Here is a 20,481-nt window from a genome sequence, read left to right on the forward strand (position 1 = left end):
CAAGCTCTACCCAATATGGAAGAGGTGCCCCTCCTGGCTGCCTTAAAATCAAAATATGGAACTCTCATCTCCTCCAGCCCCATGTCTGCCTGGACACTGCCATGCTCCCACCTTGATGATAATGGACTGAACCTCTGAACCTGTAAGCCATGCCCCAATGAAATGGTGCCCTTATAAGAGTTGCAATGGGGGTTGGGGATTTAGCTCAGTGGTAGAGCGCTTGCCTAGGAAGCGCAAGGCCCTGGGTTCGGGTCCCCAGCTCGAAAAAAAAAAAAAAAAAAAAAAAAAAAAAAAAAAAAGAGTTGCAATGGTCATGGTGGTCTCTTCACAGCAGGGAAACCCTAAGACACTACTCTCCTCATGAGTCTGCCTCTTCCACACACAGTCCACTGTTTGCGTTCCCTCACCCCACAGCATCACTGGCTGGTCTCTGCCTACATCACTTCCAGGAGAGGAAGTTTACTCTCAGACATAGCTGGGTGTTCCACGGTTCTACTCACATTCAAAGGTAATTGGGACTACAGAGAGAAACTGTCCCCAAAAAACAACAAAGAAAGACAACCTTTCTTTCCTGTACACCTGTAATCCCAACACCTGGGAGGCTGAGAGACAGGGGTTAGAAATGCAAGGCCAGCCTCAGCTACTTAGTGAGTTGGAGGCCGACCTGGTTTCCTGGTGGTCACTCCCCCACCAAAAGGGGGTTCAGTGAATGGCTCAGAAGGTACGGGCACTTGCCACCAAATCTGATAAACTGAGTTCAATCCCTGGCTTCCAAATGGAGATAACTGGTTTCTACAAGTTGTCCCAGGAGTGCACATACACACACACACACGCACACGCACACGCACACGCACACGCACACGCACACGCACACGCACCAAATAAGTGAGTATGTATTAAAGGGGCAAGGGTGGGGCTGGAGAGAGGACGTAGTAGAAAGATCTAAAGAGCAATGGGTGCCCCTGCCAAGGACCAGAGTTCGGTTCCCAGAAAAACCACCTGCAACTCCAGTTCATCAGGGACAATACCCTCTTCTGGCCCCGTGCACCCCTCCCAGCATCCATGCCAAAAACAAATGTTAGAAATCAAATCTAAAAGCAATTAAAAAAAACCCAAAACAAACAAACAAACAAACAAACAACCCAATGGGTTGCGAAGATGGATCAGTCAGTAAAGTGCCTGCTTTCCACACAGGAGCAGGAGAACCTGAGTGCTGGCCCTGGCAGCCCTGGGGAAAACCCAGATGCTGTGTAGGCAGAGACAGGAGAAGCCCAGAGACTTGGTGTAGCTGACCTGGCGAGCTCCAGACCCATGAGGGATCCTATGAAGAACCACTGAGGAAGACGTGCAAAATTGACCTCTGGCCTCCACATACATGCACACATACGTGCAAACACACAAACACACACAAGTAACAGCTGAGGATTATAGCTCAGTGAGTAGAGTGCTCAGGGAACACGTAGGATGCTTTGACTTTGACCCCTAGCACTACAGAAAACCATCTATGGTAGTGCATGTCTCTTCCTGTAACCCCAACGCTCAAAAAGAAGTTCAAGATCATCCTTTCCAGCATAGAGAGTTCAGAATCAGCCTGGGTGCTTGCATATGTCTGTGTACACACACACACACACACACACACACACACACACACACACACACACACACACACACACACACACACACACGCATATGGACTCCAAACACTAGTGTTGATGAGCCGCTTGCTGAATAGCTTTTCTCCCTTAGTCACTGGGAAAGGGTCTCTCAATCAAACCCAGAGCTCATCAATCTTCCCAGCCAGCTTGTCCTGGGGAGTCCCATCTCTTCCTCCTAGGGCTGAAACTACGGGTGGTCTGCCTCATCCAACCAGTATGGAGCCCTCTCCCCAGCTTCATGAGAACTATAATAGGGGGCATATATATATATAGCTGAGCTTCAGGTACCCCAAAAAACACCAGATGAAGAGATGAAGATATCAAAGCTACTTCCTCTCTGGGGGGAAAATGGGTGGAGCACAATGATGTATGCCTTTAATCCCGTGCAGAAGGAAGGGGCTCCCTGTAGTTTCTAAGCCAGCCTCATCTACATAGCAAGTTCCAGGCCAGCCAGGGCAACCTAGTGAGATTGTCGAGGTCTGCTTCAAATTTATATGCCTTTTGCATTTTATTTAGTGTGCACGTGTGTGTTGGGAGGGGGCGTGTGTGCACAGTGCAAACGTAGAGGTCAGAGTGCAGCTTGTGAGGGGCGCTTCTCCCCTTCCAATGCTTCCAAGGCTGGTTCTGGGGGTGGAGCTCAGTATCAGGCTTAACCACAGCCCACAGTGTCGGGGTCAGATCAGTTAGCAAGAAACCTGCGGGGGGGTTGGGGATTTAGCTCAGTGGTAGAGCCCTTGCCAGGAAGGCAAGGCCCTGGGTTGGTCCCCAGCTCCGAAAAAAAAAAAAAAAAAAAAAAAAAAAAAAAAGAAACCTGCGCTCATAGTTCCTGCTCCATTTAGCCACCTCCCTGCAAACTGACCTTTACCACAGGGAGTCTCCAGGCCTGTCCAGCCTTCTCCATCCCACTGCTAGGGCCCTAGTCCATGCCACATGGTCTGTTTACTCTGGTTTGTATCAGCCTTTTTGGTTGTTTTTGTTTGTATTGTTGTCTTTTTGAGACAGGGTTTCTCTGTGTAACCTTGGCTGTCCTGGAACTCACTCTGTAGACCAGGCTGGCCTCAGACTCACAAACATCTGACTGCCTCTTCCTCCTGAGTTGCTGGGATTAAAGGCCTGCTCCACGATGACTTGGCTGTTACTGCCTTCTAACGGGCTTCCTTGCCTCTCTGTAGCTAAGTCTGGCCATGATTTGCTGTCTACCACACAGTTGTTCCAGGTCACAGTCGCAAAGCCTTTGTGACAGGGTCCTGCTATAAAGCCCTGGGTGGCCTGGTACTCACTATGTAGCCCAAGCTGGCCCCAGACTCGCTTTCTTAAAATATTTACTTATTTGATATGTCTGGATGTTTTGCCTGCATGCATGTCTGTGCACCATGTGCATGTTTGCTGCACTCAGTTAAAAGTTAAAAGAAGGGGTTGGGGATTTAGCTCAGTGGTAGAGCGCTTGCCAGCAAGCGCAAGGCCCTGGGTTCAGTCCCCAGTTCGGGGAAAAAAAAAAAAGAAAGAAAAAAAGAAAGAAAAAAAAAAAAAAAAAAAGAAAAAAAGAAAGAAAGAAGGAAGGAGAGGGGGGGGGGGGGTTTAGCTCAGTGGGGGAGCTCTTGCCTTGGAATCGCAAGGCCCTGGGTTCGGTCCCCAGCTCCGAAAAAAAAAAAAAAAAAAGAAGAAGGCATGAGATCCCCTGGAGCTGGAGTTATGAATGGTTGTGAGACACCATGTGGGTGCTGGGAACCTAATCTTAGGGGGCTCTGCCAGCTACAAGTGTTCTTTTTTTTTTTTTTGAGCTGGGGACCCAACCCAGAGCCTTGCGCTTTTGCTAGGGCAAGCGCCTACCACTGAGCTAAATCCCCAACCACTCTACAAGTGCTCTTAACAGCTGAGCCATCTCTCCAATCCCAGGCCTGGAACTTTTCACGATCCTCCTGCCTCAGCCTCCCAAGCGCTGTGATTACAGGCACAAGCCGTCCATCGGTGCCAGACTCTCAGAATCTCAGAGGCGTGGCCAGTTTTTAGCCTCAGCTCACATTCCTCTTGCCATCCGCCCAGTGCCTGGCAACACGTGGTAACTCTTCAGACCTCCTACTCCGAGCCCACCATGTCTAAAGGAGGTAGCTGAAACATGCAACTTCCTGAATTCCAACCTGCCTGAAAACACCAATCAGAGCCACCAGAGAAGGTAAAATTCCTGGCACCAGGAAGGAGCAGCCGCTGGGGCAGCAGGGCCCACCTCTCCCGTTCTGCCAGAGTCTCCGCCATCATGTTCCGCCTCGGGATGACTTGACCACTATTGACCACTATTCTAAGCGCTTACATGAATACACACTTGTAGGTTGCTCATCTCTTTTTTTTTTTTTTTTTTTTGGTTTTTTTTTTTCGGGGCGGGGGACCGAACCCAGGGCCTTGCGCTTCCTAGGCAAGCGCCCCACCCCTGAGCTAAATCCCCAACCCCGGTTGCTCATCTCTTACGCCCAACGGCCCAAGGCAGAGGCCAGCAAGCCAAAGGGCAAAGAGAGGAAGGATCACCTGAGGTTCCGTATGTGGAGGGAGCCCAGAGACCACAGTGTCTAGTCCTTTTAGCCTGAAAGACTCTGAAACGTCATTTTCAGGTCTTTCTAGGGTTAGGGCTGAGACTGAGGGGCAGAACACATGTCTCACATGCAGGAAGTACTAGGCTCATGTCCCAGTCAGAAAAAAGATAATCTGTTGCTGGGCAGTGCAGCGCATGTCTTTAACCCCAGCACTTGGGAGGCAGAAGCAGGTGGATTTCGGTGAGTTAAAGGCCAGTCTGGTCTACATAGTGAGTTCCAAGACAGTCAGGGCTAAAACAAATTTTTTTTTAAAAAAAAAATCTGTTTACTTAAGAAATGTCTAGGGGTTGGGATTTAGCTCAGTGGTAGAGCACTTGCCTAGCAAGCGCAAGGCCCTGGGTTCGGTCCCCAGCTCCGAAAAAAAGAATAAAAAAAAAAAAAAAAGAAATATCTAAGGGGGGCTGGAGAGATGGCTCAGTGGTTAAGAACACCCCACTACTCTTCCAGAGGTCCTGAGTTCAATTCCCAGCAACCACATGGTGGCTCACAACCATCTGTAAAGAGATCAGATGCCCTCTTCTCTGAAGACAGCGACAGTGTACTCATATATAATAAATGAATAAATCTTTAAAAAAAAAAAAAAGAAATGTCTAAGGGGTTGGGGATTTAGCTCAGTGGTAGAGCGCTTGCCTAGCAAGTGCAAGGCCCTGGGTTTGGTCCCCAGCTCCGAAAAAAAGAAAAAGAAAAAAAAAGAAATGTCTAAAAATCCTCCAATTCCATCAAGTTGGTACCATGTCCCCCAACAAACACCCACTGTGACTTCACGATGTTCTGAACGCAGCTCAGCTCACCTTTGGGAGTAGGGACATTAGATTATGAAGGGAGAGCACTGGGTGAGAGCAAACAGCCTGAGGACAGGGCTACTTGTGGGGACCTTGAAGGCAACAGAAAGCCAACTGAACTCCCAGATGACTGTGCCCAAGGTTAAGTGGCACAGGTCTGTGGCATAGAACCCAAGCCTCCTGACTTCCAGGCTGCCACACCACCCTGGGTACCAGAAGTTGTCTTTAGCTGTCTTGAGCTGGCAAAGGAGCAGACTACGGGAGGCCAAGCAAGAGAGGGACAGTGCCCAGCCGGGACCCCTGACCTCAAGGCTTCTTCCACTCTGTCTCTGTCCCAGGGGGCTTGGACAACTTCTTTACGCTGTCCGTCAGACTGTGACTTGGACGTGTTTTATTTGTCATGCAAAGAAGAGTTCGTGCCCGGTCCGAGCTTACTAGTATGTGTGTAGGGAATCCAGGAGAAGTGTGTTAAGACCCAGCTTAGCTTTGTCTTCTCATGTGACAACAGGGGGGACCACGAAGTATTTCCATAATTTGATACACTGGGAAGTCCCTGGGCCACAATGTGACCCGGGGCAAAGACAGAGTGGCAGAATCCCCAGTGATAAAGTTACAGTGTGGACAGCTGTTGGGTTCAGCGAGGGCCCAGTGCTAGGCCAGGAGAACAACCCCTCGCTAGGCCTCCACCCTCAGCCACACCAGAAAGAACAAGCCGGCTGAACAGACTCAACTTCAGCCTGGCAGGTGCCCAACCCTGCACCAAGTGGCTCAAATGCAGTGAATTCTCAAATGGTTTCTCCCTCGCTCCGATAACAAGCGAATGAGTAATAAGACTAAAAAAAGACAAAACTTACACTTTTGGCCAGTTAGGCCAAGTACGTTTTGACAGGTTGCTAGCCTGAAAGGATTAATCCCTCTCAGACTGTGGAAGGAGTAACACAAACCACCCAAAAGAGGTGTCAGGTCCCCAAACCAGGGCCTCCTATCTCCCTTCCCCCGTGGCTCCGCCCCGTGCCACACCCGGGCAGGACCACTGCCCACAGCCAAGGGAAAGGGGACGCGGGTCAGAAATGGGAGCCCACCCAGCACCCCCTGTCCTACCGGGCGGCGACACGGGCCCTGGAGGATCCTACCTCGCGGCCCGGGCGCCGTCCCCGCCGCGCAGGGGTTCCTGGCTGGCCATGGCTGCACGACCCCGGGCTCGCCCGGAACGTTATTAATAGCCAACGCCGTCTGCGATTGTGCCCGTGCCGGCGCCCGCCGCACTGCCAGCTGCAGCGGACACCAGATCCCGGCGGCCCGGGCGGGACGCGCCCACTTGGCCGGACGATCACCCGCGGGAGGAGGACTCGGGCCCCCGCGGCCCTGGAGGCGGGGAGAGGGTGGGAGGGGTGGGGGTGGGGTGGGATGAGGGGGCGGCCCAGCGGCACTTCGCGAACCTTCCCTCCATCTCTCCACTTTTCCTTCTGGCCCTGGTTGCATGGTGAGGAGAAGAGGGGGTTTTCAGTCCCAGGGGGAGCAGCTCCCAAGTTCAATCGAGGCGGGAGGAAGGTTCACTGGTGGGGTACCCAGAGGGACCCAGCACCCCGCGTGTTGGCGCCTTGAGATCCCCACCCGCGCAAGGGCTTGGAGTCAGGCCATCTTCTCGGTGGCCCGCAGCTGTCGTGACGGGGTGGGGCAAGGCGTCTGCTGGAGAAGGGGGGGGTGTTAACTGCCACACCCCATGAGTCTGGAGATAGCTAGGGGCCGCGGCTGAGGAAGAACTGCAGAAAGGCAGTAAAGTTGAGTCTGTTTAATTCAGGTCTTTCCCCCTCGCCCTGGGAGGTTTCTTAGGGTCTTCTGAGGGTCCACTTGTCGCTCCTGCTCAGCCACTTCTGTTGTGTTTCAAGGCATGCACCCACCCCTAAGTCTTTGGCCCTCCGGTGTGGTGTCAGGGTTAGACTTCCCGGCTTAGACTGAAGGCACTCTCCCCCTCCCCCAAGGAGAGCTGCTGGGCCCCTTCCCAGACCTGGGCCCCAGGCATTCTTGCTCTGATTATTTTTTTCCACTTCGTCCCTGTGTCAGGGAGGAGGGCTTTGATTCAATTGCAGAAGAATGCTGTGTACCCAGCGGCCAGAGCCAGAAAGCTGGACACCATTTAATCAGATCTTTAGAGCAGCCTAGGAGATGGTGGATGAGGACTGATGCTTGTGTGCTGTTGACTGGGTAGCTTGTGCGTGGTGAGCCATGTGCCCACATCTGGGAACATCTGGTGAAGGTTCCGTGCGTGCATGCCTCGGAAGATGGGTCTAGGGTCCGTATCCCCAGTGTGATATCATTCCTGTCCTGGGTGGACGTGTGAGAATGCAACTCTATGATGTGAGAGCAGGGTGACTGTGTCAGGTGTGAATGTCCTAAGGGGAAGTGGGTGCTGGCTGGAGCGACTACGGAGCAAGTGCATCACCATGAGTGAGTGCCATTGTGAGTCTGGGGGGTGGGGGGGCGCCGTGTGCCAGCGTGGCAGCTGAGAGGTAGGGGTAGGGGGGTTGAAGGCGGCTGTATACTCTCTGGAGTGCCTCCTGTGGCTGTGTATTTGCATCTTTTTGTAGACTGCAAAGGGAGGAAGGGAAAAGCCCAGAGCAACCCAATATACCCATGTAAGGTCTATGGAAGAAGAGATTCGGAGGCAGTTGGTCATTTTCTGACTTATCCCTGAAATATTCCAGGGGAGGAGGTTGGCAGAGCCTCGGGCTGCTTGCTGGACAGCTGTTGCCAGTCAGAGAGAAGGGAGCAAGGGCAGGGCCTGCCAGCCTGCTGTTTACCCCAAGGTGCTAGGCAACAGGCAGCAAGGATGGCAATCACAGGACAGGGACTGCCTCCCCCCTTCACCTAAACATACAAAGCCCTGTACACATCCATCCCTTAAGAACATTAATAACAACCCATAAATACCCAGAGCGGAGTCTTTTTTTTTTTTTTTTTTTTCCGGAGCTGGGGACCGAACCCAGGGCCTTACGCTTGCTAGGCAAGCGCTCTACCACTGAGCCAAATCCCCAACCCCCCAGAGCGGAATCTTAACGTCACCTGCCATGGCTTTTTGCCCTCTCCTTCCTGTCTCTTCTCTCTTCCCTCAAACTTCTCTCCTGCCCATCCTTCCTTCTCATCCAATGACAGGCCTCCTTCTATCCTGTACCTGTATTTTACAAATCCAATGGAGAGAAGGTTCTGGTGAAGTCACCTGAGTCCTGACAGTGACTAGGCAGCTGTCCTTGGGGCAGCGGAATTAGCATCAAAATACAGATAACTCCAGGGCAAACCACACAGAGTTCCAGGACAGCCAGGGCTGCACAAAGAAACCCAGTCTAGAAAGAAAGAAAGAAAAAGAAAAGAAAGAAAGAAAAGAAATCTCAAAAAACTCCTAACAACTCAATAGTGTTCATTTGTTTTGTTTTTGCCCTGGTTTGTTTTCTGTTTTTATTTTTCAAGACAGTGTCTGTGTAGCCTGGACTGTCCTGGAACTGGTTCTGTAGATCAGGCTGGCCTCAAACACAGAGATCCGCCTGCCTCTGCCTCCCCAGTGCTGGGATTAAAGCCGAGTGCTGCCACCATCACCTGGCAGTGGTGTTCATTTGTAATTCCTAACTTTTCTGCATTGTCCGCTAGAATGGAAGGCCCAGAGGGGAAGGGATAGCTGTGTAGCTGTGGCATCATCAGTGCTGCGTCCTAGAAATCTCTCTTAGACAGTCTCAGTGTCAGGACACTTTGTTGAGGCAGCCTTGCTACTGAATTTAATCCCGGAACCCTCGTAAAGGTGGAAGAAGGGAATCTACTCCACGCAAGTGGCACACATGCCACCATGCCCACACACACATGTGATGTACACACACGTGCACATACAATGAAAACTAACAAATGTTGGTTGAATGGAGTGAATGGAGGAAGGACAAGAAGGATGGGTGATTCTATCAAGATCAATACAGTGTTATCCTGGCTGAATGCCAGGTTCATGCTCCCCACCACTGTAGAGTTCCAGTGGACCATGGCAGGCAGATAGACAGACAGACAGACAGACACACATGCATGCACGCACACATGTGTCCAGATTGCATCTACCCAGGGGGCATTCTGTGAGCAAGGTCACGGGACTCAGTCCCTTGGCACACATCGACATTTGGTCTGTGCTGAGTCTGTATCAGAGCAAATGGCTTTCTTGGCACAGGTCTGCAAGAAGTCCATTGTGTAGAAGATGCCAGAACCTTCACCTGGGAGTGCAAGCTCGCATCGAGAACAATGCCTGAGCGCTAGGCTAAGCAATGTAGCCATAGAGACTGACACCCAGGGGCCCAGGGCGGGGAGAGGTCCTTTCTGGGACTGCCTCATGGACAGGGCAGACTGGACCTGGGAAGATAAGAAGAGGATTTTCTGAGCCAGACCCAGAGGGTGCTTTCAAAAATAAATGTATTCACAAAGCGGAACCCAAGAAGAGGAACACCGCCATTCTCTGCCTAACTCCCCACTCCATCTCTCTGCTGCCCTGCTTGTCCAGGAGCTGATTCCTGCCACAGTGTCATTGAGGGCCTTCTGCCCTCAGTGGTGGAGACAGCAGAATAAGAAGGGAGAGAGAGAGCTGGGTGGTGGTGGCACAGGCCTTTAATCCCAGCACTCTGGAGGCCGAGGCAGGTGGATCTCTGTGAGTTCAAGATCAGCCCCTGGGCTACAGAGTGAGTTCCAGGACAGTTGGGGCTATAAAGAGAAACTCTTGTCTTGAAGGAAAAAAGAAAGGGACGAAAAAAAAGAGGAGAGAGTGACTGCAATAGTCCCACACTCCCCTAGCTATTCTGAGAACTGGATCCAAAGCCTGGCACATGCCAGGTCCCGCCCCACCACTGAGCTACAACCACTGAGTTGTAGCCGGAACCTGAGCCATTTATCAGGCTTTTGTCCCACAGTGAGGTCCTCCTGGGCAAGGATCACAGTCCTCTACCAAAGGCTACAGCTAGCCTGTGTCTCATGCACGGATTCGCTATCAGGTTTCCTGGCAAGACCGCCTGCCCTTAACTCCTCTGGCTCAGAGTAGTGTCTGCTGCAAGGCCGTGTCCCTGCACATGCCTCTGTAAACACTCCTTTCACGAACCCTCTTCCAGCAAAGGCCTCAGGTGAGTGAGCCTCTTTACTGCTAAAACCTCCAAGATGAGAACTGAATTCTCCAGGGGGCTGGAGAGATGGCTCAGTGGTTAAGAGCACTGACTCCCCTTCCAGAGGTCCTGAGTTCAATTCCCAGCAATCACATGGTGGCTCACAACCATCTGTAATGGGATCCAATGCTCTCTTCTGCTCTGTTTGAAGGTAGCGACAGTGTACTCATGTATATAAATAAATAAATCATTTAAAAACAAAACAAAGCAAAACTGAATTTCAGGAAGCCCTGGCCACAAAGGTTGAGGGCACCAAACACCCAAATGAGAAGAGTGGGAAGAGAGATATTTAGCTGAGTGATAGTGATATAGACTATAGACTATAAATTATATGTGTGTGTGTGTGTGTGTGTGTGTGTGTGTGTGTGTGTGTGTGTGTGTGTAAGAATGACCTGGTGCTTAGACCTCAAATTCAATTCTCTCTCGCTTTTTTTAAAGATTTATTTATTATACATAAGTACACTGTAGCTGTCTTCAGACACACCAGAAGAGGGCATCAGATCCCATTACAGATGGTTGTGAGCCACCAGGTGGTTGCTGGGAATTGAACTCAGGACCTCTGGAAGAGCAGTCAGTGCTCTTAACCGCTGAGCCATCTCTCCAGCCCCTCTCTTTTTTTTTAATAATAATTTATTTTTATTTTTATTTTTTTATTTTGCATTCAGTGGTGTTTGTCTGCATGTGTGTCTGTCAGGTCCCCTGGAACTGGAGTTACAGATGGTTGTGAGCTGCCATGTGGATGCTGGGAATCGAACCCGGGATCTCTGAAAGAGCATCCAGTGTTCTTGACCTCAGAGCTGTCTCTCTAGCCCCTTGAATTCAATCCTCAGTAAAGGCAAAAACAAAAGGAAAAAGGGTTTGGGATTTAGCTCAGTAGTAGAGCAGTTGCCTGGAAAAACAAGCAAACAGCAAGAACTAGAGATGGGGAGAGAAGGGAGGAGGGGAGGGGAGGGAGGGAGGGAGGGAGGGGAGGGAGGGACAGGAGCTGGAGAGATGGCTCAGCAGTTAGGAGCACCTGCTGCTCTCTTAGAGGACAGAGTTCAGTTCTTAACTTAGCTCAGATATTTCACAGCCACCTGTCACTCCACCTCCAGGGATTCTGACTTTTTGACCTCCATGGGCGCCCACATGTGGTATATTTTGACTTGTTTGTTTGTTTTAAGTTAGGGTTTCTCTGTGTAACCCTGGCTTTCCAGGAACTCACTCTTCAGACCAGGCTGGTCTCGAACTCACAGAGATCCACCTGCCTCAGTCTTCCGGGGACTGGGATTAAAGGTGTGTGCCCCCTCCCAGCACACAGGAAGCACACATCCACACAGACATATACATTGTGATAGTTTGAATGAGAATGACCCCCATAGACTCCTATTTGAATGCTTGATCCCAGTTGGTGGAACTGTTTGGGAAGGATTGGAAGATCCGGCCTTGTTGGAGGAGATGTGTCAGTGGAGGTGGGCTTTGAGGCTTCATCATGGGACATCAGGAAACACCAAAGCCCACACCGTTCCCAGTCACCTCTCTCTGCCTTGTGGTTGTGATCTCAGTGTAAGCTCTCGGTTACTGTTCCGTGGTTATACATGGTTACAGATTAGCCCCCCAGAGCTGTAAGCAACCCTCTAATTAAATGCTTTATTTTTTGGTGAGTCACCTTGGTCATGGTATCTCTTCACGGCAACAGAACAGTGACTAAGACCTATTTATACACATAAATAAAGATAAAGTAAGAGAGACATGAACATTCTTAATCAGTCTTGAGTCCGTAAGGTCCTGAGTCATGGAAGATGAACAGGGCTATGATTGTCACGGAGGTGATCTAGGAAGTGGGGAGCACTCGAGAGCAGCATGGGAGGCACTAACAACAGTCCCCTCTCACCCTGCTCATACTGTAGAGCCAGCCCTAATAATTATGGGAGCAGCATTCCCTAGGTCGTGGCTCTCTGAGAGTAAAGTGCACCCTCGACACTCTCTTCATAGGACTGTTGTGACCGGATGAGAGGCTCAGTCAGGAGTGGGAGGTGTGAAGTTGCTCTGAAAACCCCATCACTTAACCCAAGGGGAAGCCATTCTGCCCTGTACTGATGCTGTCCTGAAGTAGAAGAAATATGGGTCTGAGATGCCCCACAGGACTCTCCAGGTCACCTTCTCTTGAAGCAGGACATGAATCCAGGCTTCAGAAGTGAGAGGCTAGAAGGGGCCCAGCACCTTACTGTATTCACTGGGTGCTCTTGGGAAAGTTACTCCACTCATAGGCTATGGTCTCCACAAAACTGGGAGACCCATCTCAGGACAGGTTTATTGTGAGAATGAACTCGAAGAAAAGTGTTTCATCAAAGGACCCAGAAATTCTAGCTATCACTGTCTATTTAAAAACTTTAAACCCTCAGTAATGGCACATGTCTTTAATCTTAGCACTCAGGAGGCAGTGGGTCTCTTTGAGTTCGAGGCCAGCCTGGTCTACAGAGCAAGTTCTAGGACAGCCAGAGCTACATAGAGAAACCCTGCTTCAAAAAATTGTGTGCGTGAGTGTGTGTGAATGTGTGTGAGTGTGTATGAGAGTTTGTGTGAGTGTGTGTGTGTATGAGTGTGTGAGAGTGTGTGTCTATGTGAGTGTGAGAGAGTGTGAGTGTGAGAGAGTGTGAATGTGTGTATGTGAATCTGTGTGACTAACTGTGAGTTAGTGTCTCTGTGTGTGTGTGTGTGTGTGTGTGTGTGTGTGTGTGTATGTGTGTGTTCAGATAAATGCAAGAGCCTGTAGGGCCAGAACTTTGGATTCCCCTGAATCTGGAGTTACAGATAGTTGTGAACTGCCTAACGTGGGTGCTGGGAATTGAACTTGGGTCCTCTGGAAGAGTTGTCTGTGTTTTTAACTGCTGAGTCATCACTCAAGCCCCTATATAAAAATCATTCTTTTTTTTTTTCTTTCAAGCTAAAAAATGGAACTCAGTCTTCTTAGATGCTAAGCACATTCTCTAATTTTTCTTTTTTTAAAACATATTTTTGGGAGCTGGAGAGATGGTTCAGTGGTTAAGAGCACTGTCTTCTCTTCCAGAGGCCCTGAGTTCAATTCCAGCAACCACATGGTGGCTCACAACCATCTGTAATGGGATCTGATGCCCTCTTCTGGTGTGTCTGAAGACAGTCTACAGTGTACTTACATATAATAAATAAATCTTTAAAAAAAAACAAAACCGGGGCTGGAGAGATGGCTCAGCGGTTAAGAGCACTGACTGCTCTTCCAGAGGTCCTGAGTTCAATTCCCAGCAACCACATGGTGGCTCACAACCATCTGTAATGGGATGCTCTCTTCTGAAGTGTCTGAAGAGAACTACAGTGTACTAACATATAAATAAAATAAATAAATCTAAAAAAAAAAAAAAAAAAACCATCTGTATTGGGATCCGATGCTCTCTTCTGGTGTGTCTGAAGATAGCAACAGTGTACTCACATACATAAAATAAATGAATCTTGGGGTTGGGGATTTAGCTCAGTGGTAGAGCGCTTGCCTAGGAAGCGCAAGGCCCTGGGTTCGATCCCCAGCTCCGAAAAAAAGAACCAAAAAAAAAAATAAATAAATAAATGAATCTTTGAAACAAACAAACAAACAAACAAACAAACAAACATTTTTACGGCTGGACAGTGGTGGTGCATGACTTTAATAATCCCTATACTCTATAGAGAGGCAGGGGGCAGGCATATCTCTGTGAGTTCAAAGCTAGCCTGGTCTACAGAGGGAAGTCCAGAATAGCCAGGGCTGCACAGAGGATCCCTGTGTAGGAAAATAAATAAATAAATAAATAAATAACTTTAAAATGTTTCTAGTCTTATTAAGTAGCTCACACTCTCCTCGAACTTGCGATTCCCTGCTTCCTATGAGTGCAGGCATTAGAGGTACTAAGAACAGTACTTATATTAATTCATAGTTGTATGCCTGACCTGCAGCTTTTCCATAAGGCAGAGATGGCTCAGCGGTTAAGAGCACTGCTTGCTCTTCCAGAGGACCCGTGTTCAATTCCCAGCACCCACATGGCAGCTCACAACTGCAACTCCAGTTCCAGGGAACCTGACACCCTCATACACACAGGCAAAATACCAATTCATATAAAATAAAAATAAATTAATTATCAGAAAAAGAAAACAGAGTCACACTTGTGGGATTGATAGCACCCAGCATCCAATCCCCCCTCTACTACTTAGGTGTCATTGCCCTGGACCTCCAGAGGCTTATGGTCCGTGTGGTGGGAACCAGAAGCCGGACCACCTCAGGCTTACTCTCCAGGCACCGGGTCGTGGCCACAGGCAGATTTCTTTTTTTTTTTTTTTTTTTTTTTTTTTTTTTTTTCTGGGCTGGGGACCGAACCCAGGGCCTTTCGCTTCCTAGGCAAGGGCTCTACCACTGAGCTAAATCCCCAACCCCCACAGGCAGATTTCTTAACCTCCCTGGAGGTCAGGTTTTGCTTCTGTGATAGGTGTGTATGTTAAATGAGAAAGGGAGTTGGGACTTGGTGGCGATGGCTTTAGCCAGCCTTAGCGCTTGGGAGGCAGAGGCAGGCAGATCTCTGTGAATTGAAGGCCTTCTCTATAGAGATTTCCAGGACAGCCAGGGCTACACAGAGAAACCCTGTCTCGAAAAACCAGGCAATCAAAAACATCAGAAGAAAGGAAGGGAGGTTGATGCTGATCTCTTTGCATACAAGAGACAGTGGTTATTCCCTTCCTTCCTTTTGTCCTCTCTGCTCCCACCGCTGCGTACCGTCATTCTGCTGAGCGCCTATCAAGGCACCCACGGCTTCCACTGGTTAACTCGCCTGCAATGTCTAGTGCAGCCTACAGGCGGCGCCACACAGACATCACTTTTCCCACTCAGATGCCTGACACAGCAGGACGTGTGTTTCCTCTCGGGACCGCGCGGGGGCGCCCCGGACTTGCCTTTTCAGAACCGACAGTGCAAAAAAAAAAAAAACCCTGGAGGGCGGAGCCTGAGGTGAGCCCCGTCATCAAAGCAGTAATTAGTAATAAACGGGACTGGGATATGGCTCAGTAGGCAGAGTGCTTGTCTAACATGCAAGCAACCCTAGAGTGTGCCTCTACTCCCAGCACTCAGTTGAGGCAGGAAGATCAAAAGTTCGAGGTCATCCTCCACTCCATAGCTGAGCTAGAGGCCGGCTTGGGTTACAGAGGACGTAGTGTTAGACTAACACATACACAAACAGGAATGATTAGAAACGATCCCGGGCTAGGTATGGGTTAGGCATGCAGCTCTGTCTTTGAGCTGACTTTAGTACACATGAGATTCTGTGTTCAATCCCCAGTACCACAATAAATAAATAAGTAAACAAACAAATAACAATATAACAATAGCACCACCAGCTCCACCAGTTGGAAAGCCATGGGCTGCAGACTCCACGGTAAAAGCCAGACATTAGACTCAGGAGACTGGAGTATAAATCCAGCCTCCTCGCCCCACTGTGTCTCTGGACTCCTGGGATTCTGTTTCCTTGGCTTTAAAATGGAAAATACAATACTATCGCTCTTAGGAGGAATAGGGGAATTCCTAAGGAACAGCCTGGCAGTCAACTCAGTTCTTACCTGGACCCTGAGTGGAAAAATGCAAATAAATTCCTTTTCCAGGCGAGGATCATTGGGGCCTTATCTCAGACTCTGTGGGACTCCCACAAAGCTACTTACTCCTAATACAGGCGTCGGCAGACCCCCCGACTCAGCAGTTTCTTCTGTCCTTTCTGGAGTGTCCCTTCTGACTCCTAGGCTGCTCTAGACGTGGTGCCTCTGTAAACCAGGCTGGCTTTGAACTCACAGACATCCCCCTGCCTCTAAAGGTGTGTGCCACTACAACTGGCTTTGTTTTTGTAGTTTTACCTTGTGAGACAAAATGTCACTGTATACCTCTGGCTAGCCTGGAACTCTGTAGACCAGGCTGCCCTCGGATTCATCCTGCCCATGCGTCCCAAGTGTCTGTGTTATGGTCATGAGCCACCTACATTTATACATGTGCTGGACAGACAACTCGTGGGAGCTGTTTTTCTCCTATTATGTGGGATCTGGGGATCGAACTCAGATTGTCGGGCTTGGTGGCAAATGTTTTGTTTGTTTTCTTAGTTTTAATTTTTTTTTTGCGGATGAGCGGTTTTGCCTGCATGCTTATGTATTTATATGTGAGTATAAACGCCCCATGTCTCTAGTGCCCTCAGCGTCTGTTGAATCCCTTGCGACTGGAGTGATAAGTAGCTGTGAGCCACCATGTAGGTGCTAGGAATGAAATCCGGGTTCTCTGGGATAGTAATTGGTGCTCTCAATCAACGAGCCATTGGTCCCACCCCTCCGGTGTTCTTCTGGATCTCATTATGTAGTCAAGGATGACCTTGAACTCCTGCCTCTAGCTCTTGAGTGCTGGGATTGCAAACTCTCTCTGCCATGACGTGACTCCAGATTTCTTGCTGAATCTAAATTCCCTCGGATTACACAGTGGTGACCTTGAGGGCATGTATGTCTTCTATTAATGGCTTCAAGGAATCCTCAGAGGTCATTCCCACGAATGAGCATCACGCCTGTAAATCCTGGAATGTGTGCCTTTGAAGCCTGGGCGTTGGGAATGTGGGCCGTGTGCACCCTGCCTTACCATGTGAGAGCATTGCACGGCCAGCGCATTCACGCCATACCTTTCAACTTCCTAACCCGTGAAACTATTTCGTTTCTTTAAATATTATTTTTGTTCTTTGCGTGTGTGCGCGCACATGCACGCGCGCAAGCCTTTGGAAACCAGAAGAGGATGTTGGCTGCCCTGAAGCTGGAATCACACGTGTTTTGTGAGCCATTTGGTTGATATGGGGGCTGGAAATGGAACTCAAGTCCCTGAGAAAAGAGGTTATGTCTCTTTCTCCAGCTGGTAACCCCGAGAGAGGGTGAGTTTCCCCAGTAGATTGTGTGTCCCAGGGGAAGTGTTATGTGTCCTGGCTACTTCAGGGACCTCCCTACAGCACAAGAACTCTTGGATCTGACTGCCTCTCCCATCAGAAGTGTGCTTGGGGCACAGCATATCTCTCTAGCTCACTAGTTCTGGAACTTCAGGGATAGATTGGCTTTCCCTGAGTAAGCCGGAAGTCCAAGCTGGGGTGCTGTTCAAAGTAGAGCACTCGCCTAGGGAGTTCAAGACACCCAGTTCAATTCCTAGCACTGGGGGTGAAAGGGCAAAGGGCAAGTATTCCAGGAGCAGACCAGGTTAGCTCTTCTCCATTAGAGTGGTGACTTCCAGAAGATATGGCTGGGTCTCCCTGACCCCTCTCCATCTCTACTACCTGCTCACCTCCCAGACACTCCTCCCACCAGCAAAGCCAGGCTGGGCTGGTGCAGCTTTGAGAGCAGAGGGAGGGCGCCTCAGAGTAAACCACACTGAATTAAGGCAGAAGCTAAGGGATCACTAGGAGGCTGTGTGTGGAAAGGCAAGGTCCAGCAGGAAGACCTGGTCCCTTTCAGCATGTCCCTATGACTCTGAGGTCCCCTTGCCAGGTCAATCCCAAGTCTCTGGCCTTGGCCCCTGCTGCACTTTACCTGCGTGTTAACTCCCCAATCCTGATAGGTAGAAGTGTTTCTCAGAGAGAGGAGACAATGGCAGACCTGAGGAGGGCCTGGTCCTGTCACATGACTAGGAAGTAACCAGCCGGGATGCCCACTGGGCAAGCACATCTCACCCAGCTTTGAAAAAGGAATAAGAGACAGATTCTTCAGGGAGAGATGTAGCGGGGGACACCCAGGTTTCTGGCAGAGAGCCCAGATGGTGTTGGCTCCCTAGACAAGGCCTGCCAAACGGTGGGAGTGCCTGCTAGGGAGGTTGGGAACGGAAGAGGAGCAGGCACAAATGCCCACCACATAAAAATAAAAATAAAAAAAGTGAGCCTTGGTTCCAGCTTCTTCTTCTGGTATAGCCATCCCTTCCTTCTAGACACTAGGTTCAAGTCCCAAGTATTCTCTAAGCCCTCTCCAAGTCTCACCTTCCCGGGTCTGAGAAACGCAGGCTACAGACCAAACCACGTGAGCGGCAAGGAATGCTGTTCCTTTAAACCTCGCCTAGTGGAGGGTGTGGCCTACGTTGCAGGTGAGCGGCGTTGCCACATCAGCAGGGCTAACCCTGCCCTCTCCCCCTTCCCCCCGCCCCCAGAGGGCTCTGGAGGGAGGCCCCGGAGGCCCCAGAGGATGGTGGGAAATAGGTGCGGGGAGAAAGCCAGACAAGTTGGTAGTTGGCAGGAACTCCTATGAAGGAGATGGCCGCGGGGGTGGGTGAGGAAGTTATGTGAGTGCCCGTGACCCAACAAGTCACCGTATGTCTTAAGAGTGGCTGTGAATGTCCCAGAGTGTACAGAACTGTGTGCAAAATACGCGTGTGTCTCGATGGTCCAGATACAATCTGGTTTAAGTATGAAGTTTAAGTATGTGTGTATTAGTCTGTGAATGTCAATCAGGTAATCTCCACCTGTGATCCTAGCCCGGGGGAGCGGGGGACAGAGATGAGGATTGCGGAAGTCTGAGGCTAGCTTGATCTACGCAGTGAATTCCAGGACGATAGTGAGGAGACTTGTCTCTGAAACAAAAAAAAGTGAGCGTCGCTATATACTTGGTATGTGAGTGTATGGACATCCTTTCCTGTACGTGTTTTTAATCCCAGCACTCGGTAGAGGCAGGAGGGTTACCAGTTCAAGGTCACCCTCACCTACCTATGTGGATCAGCCTGCATTGTTTCAAAACTACAACCAAAAGGATGAGGGGAAGGGCTGGAGAGATGGCTCAGTGGTTAAGAGCCCCGACTGCTCTTCCAGAGGTCCTGAGTTCAATTCCCAGCACCTACATGGTGGCTCACAACCATCTGTAAAGAGATCTGATGCCCTCTTCTGATGTATCTGACAGCTACAGTGTACTTATATATAATAAATGAATAAATCTTTAAAAAAAAAAAAAAAAAAAAGGGTGCCTGCTCTTGGCTGGGTGGATAGAAGAGTGTGAATATATCAGAGTCTTTTTTTTTTTTAAAGATTTATTCATTTTTATTATACATAAGTACACTGTAGCTGTCTTCAGATACGCCAGAAGAGGGCATTGGATCTCTTTACAGATGTTGTGAGCCACCATGTGGTTGCTGGGAATTGAACTCAGGACCTCTGGAAGAGCAGTCAGTGCTCTTAACCACTGAGCCATCTCTCCAGAACCAAACTCTTTTTATTTTTAATTATGTGTGTGTTCACCTGTGGGTATGTGCATATGAGTGATGACTGCAGGTTCCCATGGTGACCAGAGGTGTCAGATCCCCCCAGCTGTAATTACAGGCGGTCGTGAGCTGTCAGACATGGTGCTGGGAATCTAACACAAGCCCTGTGGAAGAGCAGCAAGCGCTGCTAACCATTCAGCCATCTTTCCAGCCTTGTTAGTCTTCTTTTAATTACATTTTTTATGGTGAAAAAAAAGCATATATTTAGATTTAGCTATCTGGACTCACTTTCCCAGGCTGGCCTCGAACTCGTGATCCTCCTTCCTCTGCCTCCTTCAGCAAATCCTACCGGTGTGCGCCACCACAACCGACCTGGACTCACTTTCGATGATCCCAACCTTGTTGGCAACATCTAGAGCATCGTAACCTGGAGCCGAGAGAACATACGCCTTCTTCTCTCCGTCAGGCCGTATCAGGGTATTGACTTTGCTGCATCAATGTCAGAGTTTCTTCATGGCCTCCTGTTTGATCCAGTGCTTGTTGGCCTTGACATCCACAATGGACACCAGTGTGTTGTTGTCCTCTCTTTTCTTCATGGCCGACTCAGTGGTCAGGGGGAAATTGATGCTAGCACAGTGGTCAAGCTTGTTTCTCCCGGGCGCACTCTTTCCAGGATATCTTGGCTGCCTCCAGAGCCGCAGGGTCTTGGGCAGATGGAAGGTGGGTGACGTTCGGATCGTCTTCTTTTTGTGGCTGTGGACGCCTTTCAGCACCGCCTTCTTAGCTTTCAAGGCCGTGGCTTTGGCTTCAGCTTCGGGAGGGGCGGGAGCTTCCCTCTTCGCTTTCGGCGCCATCTTGGTGAAAAGCTTAATTATATTTTCTTTGTTTACTGTTTGTGCAGACGGCACACTCGTGCAGCACACTCAGGGCACACTTTGAGGGAGTCCGTTCTCTCCCGCTACCATGTGCATCCTGGGGACTGAACTCAGGCAAACAGGCTTGACGGCTGGGGGTAGATGTGTGTGGGTGGTGGGTGGGAAAGGTACTGGACCCTGAACCTCTGCAATATTGTTT

At 49.8% G+C, this 20,481-nt stretch overlaps 1 protein-coding gene and 1 pseudogene across 4 annotated transcripts in view; both read right to left on the reverse strand.

The window, feature by feature from the left end:
- The window catches only part of Sync (syncoilin, intermediate filament protein), a 23,141-nt gene extending 16,789 nt beyond the window's left edge, over window positions 1-6,352 (reverse strand). For all 4 annotated transcript variants that reach the window (XM_032897234.1, XM_032897225.1, XM_032897217.1 and 1 more), the window contains exon 1: window positions 6,156-6,352. In XM_032897234.1, coding sequence (XP_032753125.1) covers window positions 6,156-6,205 — 50 coding nt within the window. In that variant the 5' untranslated portion in view covers window positions 6,206-6,352. The remainder of the gene's footprint in view (window positions 1-6,155) is intronic.
- Window positions 6,239-20,261, reverse strand: LOC116897089 (annotated as a pseudogene).
- Window positions 20,262-20,481: the final 220 nt, after the last annotated feature.

This window comes from Rattus rattus, chromosome 1, assembly GCF_011064425.1.
Source record: "Rattus rattus isolate New Zealand chromosome 1, Rrattus_CSIRO_v1, whole genome shotgun sequence".
NCBI lineage: Eukaryota > Metazoa > Chordata > Mammalia > Rodentia > Muridae > Rattus > Rattus rattus.